The sequence below is a fragment of the Cetorhinus maximus genome, chromosome 11, assembly GCF_964194155.1.
Source record: "Cetorhinus maximus chromosome 11, sCetMax3.hap1.1, whole genome shotgun sequence".
NCBI classification, from domain to species: Eukaryota; Metazoa; Chordata; class Chondrichthyes; order Lamniformes; family Cetorhinidae; genus Cetorhinus; species Cetorhinus maximus.
In genome coordinates this window covers 23,693,440-23,709,293 of record NC_135889.1, presented here as the reverse complement: position 1 = coordinate 23,709,293, position 15,854 = coordinate 23,693,440, and the positions used below count along the sequence as shown (strand labels likewise).

Below are 15,854 nucleotides of genomic sequence, written 5' to 3'. Positions count from 1 at the left end.
TTACATTTAAAAATTCATCATGAATACATTTCTTTGGCAGAAATTCTTCTCAGCAAATTTATTAGCTATTTCATTCCCATACTTACATAGTAGCCAGGTGGTAACCTGAATTGAGTTTAACAATGCTCTCACATGAGCAGCTGCTTCAACTGTATCTCACTGCCTGAGAAGCCTCATCCAATTAATATTTTCTCTTCCTGCAAATATTGAGGGGGAACCAGTCCAAAAGTCAAACATATTTGATTTCCTGTATGCTAACGCTACTGGATTCTGATACGTAATCTAATTGGTAACACCGAAAATACTAGGTACGCTAAGCTCAGGGAGAGCAATCTCAGCTTTTAGTTGTATCTTCACAATTGCTCCCAATTTCTGGAACTCCATTTATCAGATACTTAATACAGCAGTTCAAATTCAGTGCATCTGTAACCAGCGATAACATGGAGCATTAAAATTTCAGCACACAAATGCCTGTTCATCCCATGTCATGTTTTGTTGATCTTGGGCTGATCCTAAACCATAAATAGACCAAATCAGTGTGTAGCCATTCTTCAGGATCTTTTATGTAAGAGTGTGGCTGTAATAACCATAGGTACCCTAACCTAACAAAACTCCATCAGTCTCAGCCTTGAAAATCCAAATTAACCCAGCCTTTTGGAAGAGTGTTACAGATTCCATTGTTTTTGTTACAGATCCCACTGTTCTTGTGAAAACGTACTTCCTGATTTCACTTCTAAATAGCCTACCTTTAAATTTTATGATTGTGCTCCCTTATTCACACACGAGAGAAAATAGTTTAACTGCATCTATCTCATCAATTCCCATTATGGATAAAAATCTCGATTACATCCCTCCTTGCCCTTCAAAGCTCAAGGGACACAAGTTTATGTAACCTGCCCTCAAAATTTTAAGCACTAGATTTGTTTTGGTGAATTTACATTATACCCCTACAAGGCAAATAGTGTCTTTCCTGAAACAAAAACAGAATATGTTGGAAAAACTCAGCAGGTCTAACAGCATCTGTGGAGACAAAAACAGAGTTAACGTTTCGAGTTCATATGACTCTTCTTCAGAGCTAAAGAGAAGTAAAAATGTGATGACATTTATACTGTTTAAGAGGGGTGGAGCAGGTGAAGCTGGATAGACTGCCAGCGATAGGAGGGGGCAAAGGAGAAATTGACAAAGATGTCATGAACTAAGGGGTGTTAATGGTAGTGGTACTGGCTAAAGGAGGTGCTGATGGTGGCATTAAGCTAAGAAAACAGAATGTGATAATAGCAGGACAAGGGTAAGCACTCTAAAAAGAACAACATGAACAAGTGACAGGTGGCCCTTGTGGGGGTGGGGTGGGGGGGAAGGGGACTGTGGTGGGGAAAAAGATCGAAAATAGGATAAAAGGTGGGGATAAAACAATGAATAAAAATGAAAATAAATAAAAATAAGTGGATAAAAAATAAAAATTAAAAAATAAAAATGAATATTGAAAAAAAGGGGTGAGGATGGGAGAGAGTTCATGGTCTAAAGTTGTTGAACTTTTGTTTTTATCTTAGTATCTTTCCTGAGTTGTGGTGCTCAAAACTGAATACATTACAAAAATGAAGAAGTGATAGCCGAGTTGTACAGGGCCTTCATCAGATCCCAACTGGAGTATTCTAACTTGCTTGGAGATAAAGTCCAACATTCCATTAGCCTTTGCCAACCACTATTTTGTACACTTGTACTAGCTTTCAGTGATGTGCTTCTCCGCTCCCACTTCGACTCCCACTATTAAGAACAAGTGATCTGAAGGGCAAGTTGACTAAGGTAGATTGGGAAACATTAAAACCAGGTATGGCAGTATAGTCACAAAAAAAAAGAGATTAGTGAAAGTAAAATTGGCCCATTAGAGACAAGAGACAAGTGAAATTATAGTAGACAATAAGGAAATGGCAGACACATTAAGCAAATATTGTGTGTCTTCTACTACGAAAACAGAGACAATGGGAAACCAAGGCTCTGGTGAGAATGAGAAACTTAAAAGAAATCAGTGCAAGTAAAGAAATAATATTGCAAAAATTAAACGGGACTAAATGACAACTTGACGGCCTGCATCCTAGTGTTTTAAAAGAGACAGCTGCAGAGATAGTGAATGCATTGGTTTTGATCTTCCAGATTTCCTTGGACTCTGGAAGATTCCCACGAGTTGGAAGGTAGAATACATAACCTCACTATTTTAGAAAGGAGGAAGAGAGAAAATGGGGAACTATATGTCAGTTAGTTTATCAGTAGGAAGCAAAATCTAGAACCTGTTGTTATTAGGGGCATGGTGGCAGGGCATTTAGAAAATCATAACATGACTAATCAGAGTCACCATAGAATTAAGAGAGGGAAATAAGGTTTGACAAATGTTTGAGTTTCTGAGATTATAAGTAGCAAGGTAGATCGGGGAACCAATGAATGCATTTGGATTATTAAAAAAGGATTTAATAAGGTATCACACAAGAGGCTATTATATAAAATTAGGACTCATGGGATAATAGCTAATATACATGGATTGAGGATTGGTTAATGTACCAGCTGTTCATGGAGCTCTGCCACCTTGCCTTGCCCCATGCTGAGTGCAAAGTGGTGCCCCTCAAGCTATCTAACCGCTTGTCTCTCTCAAACAGAGAGAGACTGACCTATGATCCCTCATGGACGATGACTAATCATCAAATGTATGAACAGTAGGAATAAACAGGACATTTTTGGATTGGTAAGCTGTGACTAGCAGGGTAACACAAGGATCAGTACTTGTACCATCGGCTATTTACAATCCATATTAATGACTTAGATAAGGGACAGAGTGTAACACATCCAAATTTGTAGGCAGTACAAAGTTAAGTGGGAAAGCAAACAGTAAGGATGTTGCAAAGAGGCTGCAGAGAACACAGACCTGATGGGTGAGTGGGCAAGAACATATCAAATGGAATACAATGCGGTCAAGTTTGAAGACATCCACTTTGGTCAGAAAAATTAACAAAAAATTAGAATATTTTTGAATGCTGAGAGACTGGAAATGCATGCATCAAAAGGGACCTGGGTATCCTTGTGCAACAATCACAGAAAGCTAACATGCAGGTATAGCAAGCAATTAGGAAAGCAAATGTTCACTTTTGTTACAGAAGAATTAGAGTATAAGTACTTTTACTATAATTATACAGATCATTGGCTAGGCCAGACCTGAAGTACTGTGCGCAGTTTTGATCTTACCAAAGAAAGAACATTACTTGACTTGGAGGAAATGCAGTGAAGTTCATTCGGCTGGTTTTTGGGATGAGAGAATTGTCCTATGAGGAGACTAGGCCTATACCCCTTGGAATTCAGGAAAGAATCAGAGGTGATCTAATTCAAACAAATAAAATTCTGAAGGAATTTGACAGGGTGGATGCTGAGAAAATGTACGATAGAGGTTTAGGAAGGAAATTCCAGAGCATGGGGTCCAGACAGCTAAAGGGACAACTGACAATGGAGGGATAGTGGAAACCTAGATGGGGAATCCAGAACAGTGTCAGAGTAAGTGATCTGTCATTTAGGTCTCAGATGAGACAACAGAGCTCTTCACTGAAAGGGTTGCAAATCTTTGTAATTCTGTAACCCAAGGAGCTCTGGATGCTCAGTTGTCGAAGGACCAAATGGCTACATCAACTCCTATTATGTTCCTATGTTCTAAAATATTCCAATTTGCCTCTGAGGTCCCCCAAGGATCTGTACTTGACCCCTTCCAATTTCTCATCTAGCTCAGTGACATCCAAAAACATGACATCATGTTTTACATGTACGATAATACCACCTAGATTTATTTGATAACCACCTCTCTATTTCTCCACGGCATCAGATTTGTCATGCAGCTTATCAGTATTGGATGATCAGAAATTTGCTTGAATTAAATATGAACAAAACCTAATCTTTTGCTCTCCCTGGTCACTGTGAAGCTGAAATAGACTACTCACAACCTCAGCATCCTATCTGACCCTGAGCTTTGCCTCCAATAACATATTCACTCCATCAGCAAGGCAGCCTACTGCCACCCTGAAATAGCTAGCCATCTCTGCTCTGCTTCAGCCCTCATCCATGCATTTGTCTCTTCCAAACTATTCCAATGCTCTCTGGCCAGTCTCCATCTTCCACATTCCATAAATTTCAGTTCACCCAAAGCTCCGCTGCACCAAGTCCTGTTCACACATCATCCCTGTCTTTGTTAGGCTCCATTAGCTCCTGATCCAGCAATGTAACAATGTAAAATGATCATCCTTGTGCCCAAATTCATTAATTGTCTATGTACCCTCCTCCATTTCTACAAATTTGCAAGAACTCAGTGCTTCTTCAATTCAGACCTCTTTAGATCTGTGATCAACGATGTGCATTTATATAGCACTTTTCATACAGTAAAATTTCCCAAGGTGCTTCACAGGAGTGATTATCAGACAAAATTTGACACCGATAAATACTAGGACAGGTGACCAGAAACTTAATTAAAGAGCTAGGTTTCCACTATCCCTCCATTGTCAGTTGTCCCTTTAGCTGTCTGGACCCCAAGCTCTGGAATTTCCTTTCTAAACTTCTATCCTACTTAAGACATCAGTTAAAACCTACCTCTTTAACCAAATTTCTGTACACCTGTCCTAGAATGATTCTGTCAAATTTTGTCTGATAATCACTCCTGTGGAGCACCTTGGGGCATTTTACTGTATGAAAAGTGTTATATATATGGGATATATTCACATTATTGGTCTCAGATCTGAGTGGATGACACCTCATGTCTCACGTTGAATTCCATCCACCATAGAATTTCCTGCCTGGTCTATGACCTTTTGCAATTTCTTGCTCCAATCTACTGAGTTTCTTTCATTGCACCTTTCACATTAGTGCTTTGCGCATGCACATTACTAACAGTGTCACAGCCACTCAAGCAGCTTTGCAGGCTAAGAACTGGTCAACACAGAGACTAGCACCACTCGCGCGTAAACATGGGTGAATGGTACACTTATTTTATCCTTGCATGCTTCAGACTACAAAACCATGTAAAAGAGAGAGCAGAATAAACAAAAAAAAAGCGCTCTCACATTCAGCAACAACCATCCATTATATTGGACAATGTAGAACAGTAATTCATTGAGAATCTTGGGTCAAAATTCACACTGCCAATCAGGTTCAGAAACACGTATACCAATGCACTGCACCAATGCAATGAATTTGACCATGCATAAATTTCAAAATGTAAAACTTTTTAGTTCTGCAATATACTTCATATCATAAGGGAGAAAAATGTTAAATGGCCAACAAATCAAACATTCATATCCAACTTTAGTCAAGGTTGATAACTTTCTCAATTTGCACTTTTGTGTAACAATAGAAAAACATTTGGGAACAAAATTCTTCAATTTGTTTCATATAAACAAGGACAATAAATATTGTACTTAAAGGTAACAAACAAAATTTTTAGCTTTGAATTCTTATTTTCCTATGGAATGAAAAGATTTGCAATTAAATAACACCTTTCATGGCATTGTGACATCCCAAAGCATTTTACTACCAATGCATTACCTCCGATGAATGACTAAAGTGCAATTACTCTGCTTATGGAAGCAGTGTGCACACAGAAGGATCCAATATTGAGGCAAATGGCTAATTAATCTGTTGTGGTGGTGTTTGAGGGTTGAATACTGATTTAAGACAAATCTAGTCTTCTTTGAATGGCGTTAAGGGAGCAGGCAAGCAGTTTAACGAGACCTGGGTGTCCTTGTACACCAGTCGCTGAAGGTAAGCATGCAAGCGGTAAAGAAGGCAAATGGTATGTTTGCCTTCATAGCCAGAGGATTCGAGTACAGGAACAGGGATGTCTTGCTGCAATTGTACAGGGCCTAGATGAGACCACATCTGGAATATTGTGTGTCGTTTTGGTCTCCTTATCTGAGGAACGATGTACTTGCTATAGAGGGAGTGCAGCGAAGGTTTACCCGACTGATTCCTGAGATGGTGGGACTGACATATGAGGAGAGATTGTGTCGATTAGGATTATATTTGCTGGAGTTCAGAAGAATATGGGGGGGGATCTCATAGAAATCTATAAAATTCTAACAGGACTAGACAGGGTAGATGCAGGAAGGATGTTCTCGATGGTGGGGGAGTCCAGAACCAGGGATCACAATCTGAGGATATGGGGTAGACCATTTAGGACTGAGATGAGGAGAAATTTCTTCACCCAGAGAGCGGTCAGCCTGTGGAATTCGTGATCACAGAAAGCAGTTGAGACCAAAACATTGTATGTTTTCAAGGAGTTAGATATAGCTCTTGGGGCAAAAGGGATCAAAGGGTATGGGGAGAAAGCGGGAGCAGGCTATTGAGTTGGATGATCAGCCATGATCATAATGAATGGCGGAGCAGGCTCGAAGGGCCGAATGGCCTACTCCTGTTCCTGGTTTCTATGTAATGGAAGACTGCATCTCAGTATCAAACTGAGCTCAGTCTAGATTATGCGCTTAATTCTTCTGAAAGAAGAAATCTTCTGAGAAACAGTACTGCTTTCACTGAACTGAGCTGACACTTGTGTTATAATAATTTATTTAATTAAACCTACTCTTGATGAATCCACCTCTCTGCTCTTCTTTTAAAAAAAACCTCAAGATTATCCAGTAGCCCGTGAGCACCATCTGATGGAGGTTTTCATTACTCAGGGAAATATCTTACTAACGGCAGTACAAAAACAATACCACGCCAAATAAATCACATTGAATAAACAATGTAGCGTCAAGGCTTAATTTTTAAAAATCCTTTCAGATTGTTACATTACTGTGAGTACCATGCAAGTTTTCTGCAAGAGAAATGTTAATTTGATCGCTTCACGAGATGAATATATATCATGGCCAACTACACTGAAATTTAGCAGACAAAACTAATCCTAAATCTCAGAACACAAGAATTACAGGTATAGACAAGTAAAATATTCACAACAAAAAGTAAAACTGTTCTTCTAAAGCTGCAGAACTAAAGGAATTTTGCATTGCATTTAGATAATGCAAGAATCAATCAAGAAATGTTTGATGCTCATCTCGGACATCCAAAGCAGAACACTGCCCTGCTCCTTAATAAATGATAACAAAAAAATTCTGCATGAGTAGCAATGTCAAGTGGCAGTCAACTTAATATATTCACTGAAAGCAAAAGGTGTCTGGATTAAGTAGCACATCTCTAAGTACCTGTTGCAATTGATGCTGTAAAGACTGAATCTGATCAGTTAACTCCAGAGCTTCCTGTTGGACCTCATCTCTGTTCCGAATAACCTGCTGTAGGTTATCAGTCAGCTGGCTAATTATATCATTCCTCTTCTGTACGGCCATCTCTAACTCCTGATGAGACCAGAGCAAAATGAGAACATTTATTTCAAGTTTATTAGAATTATATTGATTTTACTCAGTTAGATTTTAATTTGAGGATGACAAATAATGACCGCCAGAGAGTGCTTTAATCCTTGCACAAGACTGCCCCCACCGCATCCCCCCCACCGCAGCCCACCACCAGCCCCATCTCTGTAACCTCCTCCAGCTCTACTACTTTCCAAGCCCTTGGCATCCCATCAGCTCTGCCTGCTTGCGACTTCCCATGCTTCATCACTGAAAATTGTGTCTTCAGCTATCTACGGCCAAACGTTCTGGAGTTCCCAGCCTCAACCTCTGTGTCTCTCTCCTTTGAAACTCTCAACACCTAACTCTTAAGTTATTAGTCACCCTTCAAACAACTTATATTCATACTGTGCCTTCAACATAAAATATCCCAAGGGACTTCACAAAAGCATTATAAAGCATAATCAGACACCGAGCCACAGAAGTGATATTAGGGTAGATGGCCAAAGCTTGGTCAAAAAGATAGATTTTTAAGGACCATCTTAAAAGGGAGTTACAGGCAGAGGCAGAGAGGTATAGGTTCTTGGCAGCTGAAGGCACAACCACCCATGATGGGATGATTGAAATTGAGGAAGCTCATCAGGTGAGAATTAGATAGGTGCAGATATCTGAGAACTGGGAGCTGGAGGAGATTGGGGCAGGGGGCGGGGGAGAAGAAGAGAGAGAGCGAGAGAGAGAGAGAGAGAGAGAGAAGGTGGAAGGCAGTGGAGAGATTTGAAAAGGGTGAGAATATAAAAAAAGAAAAATCAAGGTGTTACTTGACCGGGAACCAACATAGGCCAACCAGCACAAGGGTGCCAGAGAAACATAAACTGGTACAAGTAAGGACCCAGATAGCAGTGTTTTGGATGACCTTAAGTTTACGAAAGAGAAAACATGGGAAACCAGCCAGCAGTGCATTGGAATAGTCAAGTTTGGAGGTGGCAAGAATACATTTTCAACAACAGACAAGCTGAGACAGGGCAAAGCCAGGTGATGTTATGAAGAAATAAGCACAGATACAAGGTCAGAAGCTCAGAGACATAAGACACCAAGGCTGCAAACACAGGAGGAATGGAGTTATTGCTACGAAACAGAGTTTTGAGTGGGGATCGAAAACAATGGCTTCAGCATTGCCAATAATTAAATGGAGGAAATATCTGTTCATCCAGTACTGGAGGTCAGATAAGTAATCTGATAATTTAGCAACACTGGAGGAGTTGAGAGAGGCAGTAGTGAGGTAGAGCTGGATGTTGTAAGCGTACATGCAAAAGCTAACACTCTGCTTTCGGATGCTGTTCCCAAGGGAGCAAGTAGATGAGAATGAAGGGTTCAAGGACAGATCCTTGGGGGACACCAGAGCCATGATGTGGCCGCAGAAAGAGAAGGCACTGAAGTGATACTCTGGCTACAAGTAGATGTGCTGGACTCAACTATCTTCACCTACTTCACCAATGACCTTCCCTCCACCATAAGATGGTGCACAATACAGGAACAGTGTCTCATTTTTTTTCTATTCATTCATGGGATGTGGGCTTTGCTGGCCAGGCCAGCATTTATTGCCCATCCCTAGTTGCCCTCGAGAAGATGGTGGTGAGCTGCCTTCTTGAACCACTGGAGTCCATGTGGCGTAGGTACACCCACAGGAAGAGGATTCTAGTATTTTGACCCAGCAACAGTGAAGGAATGGCAATATATTTCCAAGTCAGGATGGTGAGTGACGCGGAGCAGAATTTCCGGGTGGTGTTGTTCCTATCTATCTGCTGCCCTTGTCCTTCTAGGTGATAGCAGTCATGGGTTTGGAAGGTGCTGTCGAGGGAGCCTTGGTGAATTCCTGCAGTGCATCTTCTAAATGGTATGCACTGCTGTCACCATGCATCAGTGGTGGAGGGAGTTAATATTTGTAGATGTGGTGCCTATCAAGCAGGCTGCTTTGTCCTGGACGGTGTCAAGATTCTTGAGCGTTGTGGGAGCTGCACTCATCCAGGCAAGTGAGGAGTATTCCATCACACTCCTGATTTGGGCCTTGTAGATGGTGGACAGACTTTGGGGAGTCAGGAGGTGAGTTACTCGTCCCAGGATTCCTAGCCTCTGACCTGCTTTTGTAGCCACAGCATTTATATGGCTTGTCCACTTAAGTTTATGGTCAATGGCAATTGCCAAGGAGTTGACAGTGAGGAATTCAGTGATGGTAATGTTATTAAAGGTCATGGGGAAATGGTTAAATTTTCTCTTGTTGGAGATGGTCATTGCCTGGCACTTGTGTGGCGCATATGTTACTTGCCACTTGTCAGCCCAAGCCCAGGTATTTTCCAGGTCTTGCTGCATTTGGTCAGCTTCAGTATCTGAGGAGTGCGCGAATGGTGCTGAACATTGTGCAATCATCAGTGAATATCCCCACTTCTGGCCTTTTGATTGGAGGAAGGTCATTGATGAAGCAGCTGAAGATGGTTAGGCCAAAGACACTGCCCTGAGGAACTCCTGCAGTGATATCCTGGAGCTGAAATGATCGACCTCCAACAACCACAACCATCTTCCTTTATACTAGGTATGACTCCAACCAGCAGAGAGTTTTCCCCCTGATTCCCAATGATTCCAGTTTTGCTAAGTTTCCTTGATGCCACACTCGGCCAAATGCAGTCTCAATGACAAGGGCAGTCACTCTCACCTGATCTCGGGAGTTCAGCTCTTTTGTTCATATTTGAACCAAGGCTGGAACGAGGCAAGGGAGCCAAGTGGCCCTGGTGGAACCCAAGCTGGGTGTCAGCGAGCAGATTATTGCTAAGCAAGTGCCGCTCGAAAGCACTGTTGACCACTTCAATTACTTTACTGATGATCGAGTGTAGACTGATGGGGCAGAATAGGATTTGTCTTTCTTTTTGTGCACAGGATATACCTGGGCAATTTACCACATTGCTGGGCAGATGCCAGTGTTGTAGCTGGATTGGAACAGCTTGGCTAGGGGCGCGGCATGTTCTGGAACACAAGTCTTCAGTACTATTGCCGGAATATTGTCAGGGCCCATAGCCTTTGCATTATCCAGTGCCTTCAGCTGTTTCTTGATATCCCATGGAGTGAATTGAACTGGCTAAAGACTGGCATCTGTGATGCTGAGGACCTCCGGGGGAGGCTGAGACAAACCATCCACTCAGCACTTCTGGCTGACGATTATAGCAAATGATTCAGCCTCATCTTTTGCACTGATATGCTGGGCTCCCCCATAAATGAGGATGGGGATACTTGTGGAACTTCCTCCTACAGCGAGTTGTTTAATTGTACATCACCATTCATGACTGGATGCAGCAGGACTGCAGAGCTTAGATCTGATCTGTTGGTTGTGGGATCGCTTAGCTCTGTCTATCACTTGCTGCTTATACTGTTTAGCATCCAATAGCCCAGTGTTATTTCCAAGTTTGCAGATGATACAAAGCTAGGCGGGAATGTGTATTGTGAGGAAGATGTAAAGCGGTTACAGGAGGATTTGGACAGGCTTAATGAGTGGGCAAGAACATGATAGATGGAATATAATGTGGGAAAATGTAAGGTTCTCCACTTTAGTAGAAGGAACAGATGTGCAGAGTATTTCCTAAATGGTAAGAGATTAGCAAGTGTAGTTGAACAAAGGGACCTGGGTGTCCTTGTAGGAAACCAAACATGCAGGTGAAGCAAGCAATTAGGAAGGCTAATGGAATTGTTAGACTTTATCGCAAGGGATTTGAGCACAGGAGTAGTGAAGACTTGCTTCAATTGTATAGAAGCTTGGTTAGACCGCACCTGGAGTACTATGTGCAGTTTTGGTCCCCTTACCTCAAAGGTTATTATTACCATAGAGGGAGTGCAATGAAGGTTCACCAGACTTGTTCCGGGGATGGCAGGACTGTTTTATGAAGAGAGATTGAGCAAACTAGGCCTGTATTCTCTAGAATTTTGAAGAATGAGTGGTGATCTCATTGAACCTACAAAATACTTAAAGGAATAGACAAGGTAGATGCATGTAAGATGTTTCCCCTGGTTGGGGAGTCTAGAGCCAGGGGGAAGCCACTTCGGACCAACATGAGGTGAAATTTCTTTACTCAGAGGGTTGTGAATCTTTGGAATTCTCTACCCCAGAGGGCCGTGGAAGCTCAGTCACTGAGTATGTTCAAGGTAGAGATTGATAGGTTTCTGATCAACAAACACAAAGGTTTACAGGGATAGCATGGGTAAAAGGTATTCAAGTGTTCAACAGCATGATCGTATTGAATAGTGGAGCAGGCTCAACAGGTTGATTGGCCTTCTCCTGTTCCTATGTTATCGCTTCACCAGGTTGAAACCTCATTTTTAGGTATGCCTGCTGCTGCTCCTGGCATGCCCTCCTGCACTCTTCATTAAACCAGGGTTGATCCCCTGACTTGATGGAAATGGTAGAGTGGGGCATATGTCAGGTCTTGAGGTTACTGACTGCGTTCAAGTACAATTCTGCTGCTGCTGATGACCCACAGAGTCTCATGGGTGCCTAGTCTTGAGCTGCTAGAGCTGTTTGAAATCTATCCCATTTAACACGGTGGGAGCTCCACACAACACGTTGAAGGGTATCCTCAATGTGAAGGCAGGACTTTGTCTCCACAACAGCTGTGCAGTGGTCACTCCTACCGATGCTGTCATAGACAGATGCATCTGTGGCAGGCAGGTTGGTGAGGTCAAGTATGTTTTCCCCTCTTGTTGGTTCCCTCACCACCTGCCGCAGACCCAATCTAGCAGCGATGTCCTTCAGGACTTGGCCACCTCGTGCAGTAGTACTGCTACCGAACCACTCTTGGTGCAGGGCATTGAAATCACCCACTCAGAGTACAATCAGCACCCTTGCCACCCTCAGTGCTTCCTCCAAGTGATGTTCAACATGGAGGAGCAATGATTCATCAGGGACAGCTGTACGTAGTAATCAGCAGGAGGTTTCCTTGCCCATGTTTGACCTGATGCCATGAGACTTCATGGGGTCCAGAGTTAGTGTTGAGGAATCCCAGGGCAACTCCCTCCCGACTGTATACCACTGTGCCGCCACCTCTGCTGGGTCTGTCCTGCCGGTGGGACAGGAGATACCTAGGGATAGTGATGATGGTATCTGGGACATTGTCTGTAATGTATGATTACATGAGTATGACTATGACAGGTTGTTGCTTGACTATTCTGTGGGTCAGCTCTCCCAATTTTGGCACTAGCCCCCAGATGTTAGTCTTTACAGGGTCGACAAGGCCGAGTTTGCCATTATCGTTTCTGGTACCTAGGTCAATGCTGGGTGATCCATCCGGTTTCATTAGTTTTTTGAGACTTTGTAGCAGTCTGACACAACTGAGTGGCTTGCTAGGCCACTTCAGAGGACATTTAAGAGTCAACCACATTGCTGTGGGTCTGGGGTCACATGTAGGCCAGACCAGGTAAAGACTTCATTCCCTAAGGGGGATAAATGAACCAGATGGGTTTTTACAACAATCAACAATGGTTTCATGGTCATTAGACTTTTAATTCCAGATTTTCAGTGAATTCAAATACCACCATCTGCCGTGGCGGGATTCCCCAGAGCATTACCCTGGGTCTCTGGATTACTCATCCAGCGACAATACCACTACGCCATCGCCTCCCCCTCAGAGTTACTCCCAGTGCCACATGCTAGCAAGATCAGGAATAGGATACTAGACCAGATGAATGCGTGGCTGGAGGAATGGTGAAGGAGGGAGGGATTTAGATTCCTCAGGCATTCAGACTGGTTCTGGGAAAGATGGGACCTGTACAAGTTGTCAGGGACCAATATCCTCACAGGGGTATTTGCTTGTACTGTCGGGGAGGGATTGGCAGGGGGATGGGAACAGACACAAGAGAGGGAAACAAAGTTAGGAATAAAAGACAGATAAGTAGAAAGCTAAAGTGGAAGACAGAGGAAACAAAGGCCAGTAGCAAATAGGGCCATAGTATAAAAAACTATGTATAAAAATGTTAAGCCAACAAGTCTAAAGGCACTGTTTCTGAATGCATGGAGCATTCGCAATAAGATAGATGAATTAACAGCTCAAATAGGTGTAAACGGGTGCGATATGATTGCGATTACGGAGACATGGTTGCAGGGTAACCAAGGCTGGGAACTGAATATCCAAGGGTATTCGATATTTCGGAAGGACAGGCAAAAAGGAAAAGGAGGTGGCGTGGCGTTGTCAGTTAGGATGAAATCAGTGCGATAGTGAGAGAGAATATTGGCTCCGAAAATCTAGATGTACAATCAGTCTGGGTGGAGCTAAGAAGCAACAAGGGGCAGAAAGCATTAGTGGGAGTTGGCTATAGGCCTCCAAACAGTCCTGATAAGGTAGGGGAAGGCATTAAACAGGAAATTAGAGATGCATGTAACAAGGGTGCTACAGTAATCATGGATGACTTTAATGTACATATAGACGGGGCAAACTAAATTAGCAATAATGCTGTGGCAGATGAATTCCCTGGAGTGTATGCAAGATGGTTTTTTAAACCAGTATGTCGAGGAACCGACCAAGGCTATCCTAGATTTGGTATTGTGCAATAATCTTGTCGTGCAGGGTCCATTAGGGAACAGTGACCTTAACATGATAGAATTCTTTCTTAGATTGGAAAGTGAAGTAGTCTGATCTGAAGCTAGGGTCCTAAATCTTAAACGAAATAACAAAGGTATTAGGCACGAGTTGTCTAAGATAAATTGGGGAACTTCATTAAAAGGCATGACGGTGGATAGGCAATGACTAATATTTAAGGAATGAATGTATGCATTGCAGCAGTTATACATTCCCTTCTGGTGCAAAAAAACAAACAGGAAAAGCAGCCCAACCATGGCTAACAAAAGAAACTAAGGATAGTATTAGATCCAAAGAGGAGTCATATAAAGTTGCTAGAAAAAGTAGCGAGCCTGAGGATTGGGAGCAGTTTAGAATTCAGCAAAGGAGGCCCAAGAGATTGATTAAGAGGAAAAAAATAGAGTATGAGAGTAAATTTGCAAGGAACATAGAAGCTTGTATTTATAAAAGCAGACTGTACGTATAAAGAAAAAGGTTAGTTAAAACAAATGTAGGTGCCTTACAGTTTGAAACAAGATCATTTATAATAGAGGACAAGGAAATGGCAAAGCAATTAAACAACTACTTTAGTTCTGTCTTCATAGAGGAAGACACAAATAACTTCCCAGAAATACTAGGGAACCAAGGGTCTAGTGAGAAGGAGGAATTGAAGGAAATTAGTATTACTAAAACAATGGTGCTAGAGAAATGAATGGGTCTGAAAGCCGATCATTCTCCAGGGCCTGATCATCTATATCCCAGGGTACTAACAGGGAGGTGAAAATAGTGGATGCATTGGTTGTCATCTTCCAAAATTCTGTAGATTCTGGAATAGTCTCAGCAGATTGGAGAGTGGCAAATGTAACCCCACTGTTTAAAAAAGGGATAGAGAAAACAGCGAATTACAGAGCAGTTAGCCTAACATCAATAGTAGGGAAAATGCTAGAGTCTACTATAAAAGGATGTGGCAACAGGGCACTCATAACAAAATATCAACGGAATTAGACAAAGTCAACATGGATTTATGAAAGGGGAGACATGTTTGACAAACCTACTGGAGTTTTTTGAGGATGCAAGCAGCAGAATAGATAAGGGAGGACCAGTGGATGTGGTGCATTTGGATTTTCAGAAGGCTTTTGATTAAATCCCACATAAGAGGTTTGTGTGTGAAATTAAAGCACATGGGATTGGGGTAATATATTGTCATGGATTGAGAATTGGTTATCAGACAAGAAACAAAGAGTAGGAATAAATCGGTCTTTTTCAGAGTGGCAGATGGTGACTAGTGGGGTACCACAGGGGTCAATGCTTGGGCCCCAACTATTCACAATATATATCAATGATTTGGTTGAGGGAACTAAATGTTAATATTTCCAAGTTTGCTAATGATACGAAACTTGGTGGGAATGTGAGCGATGAGGAGGGTGTTAAGAGACTTCATGGCGATTTAGAAAGATTGAGTGAGCGGACAAATACGTGGCAGATGCAGTATAACGTGGATAAGTGGTAAGTTATCTACTTTGGTAGGAAAAACAGAACGATAGAGTATTATTTAAATAGTGATAAATTGGGAAATGTTGATGTACAAAGGGACCTGGGTGTCCTTGTACACCAGTCACTGAAAGGAAGCATGTAGGTGCAGTAAGCAGTTGAGAAGGCAAATGCCATGCTGGCCTTCACTGCGAGAGGGCTTGAGTACAGGAGCAAGGATGTCTTTCTGGAGCTGTACAGGGCTTTGATGAGACCACACCTAGGGCAGGATATTGGAGGTCAGCGGGGGGTGTGTCCCACTCGCCAAAGCATAAAAGGCGTAACTCCCGACGTCACCCCGCATCATCTCCATTTTCAGGTCAGCAGAAAAAACATGAAACCTCATCCATGGGCGGGATGAAGTTTCATGCAG

General features: G+C 42.3%; 1 protein-coding gene across 9 annotated transcripts in view; it reads right to left on the bottom strand.

Moving 5' to 3' along the window:
* pcnt (pericentrin) overlaps window positions 1-15,854 on the bottom strand; it is a 344,329-nt gene that overhangs the window by 273,074 nt on the left and 55,401 nt on the right. For 8 of the 9 annotated variants that reach the window (XM_078551646.1, XM_078551643.1, XM_078551644.1 and 5 more), the window contains exon 5: window positions 7,218-7,367. The exons of the other annotated variant lie outside the window; for it this stretch is intronic. In XM_078551646.1, the coding sequence (XP_078407772.1) occupies window positions 7,218-7,367 (150 nt within the window). The remainder of the gene's footprint in view (window positions 1-7,217; window positions 7,368-15,854) is intronic. 9 annotated transcript variants of the gene reach the window in all.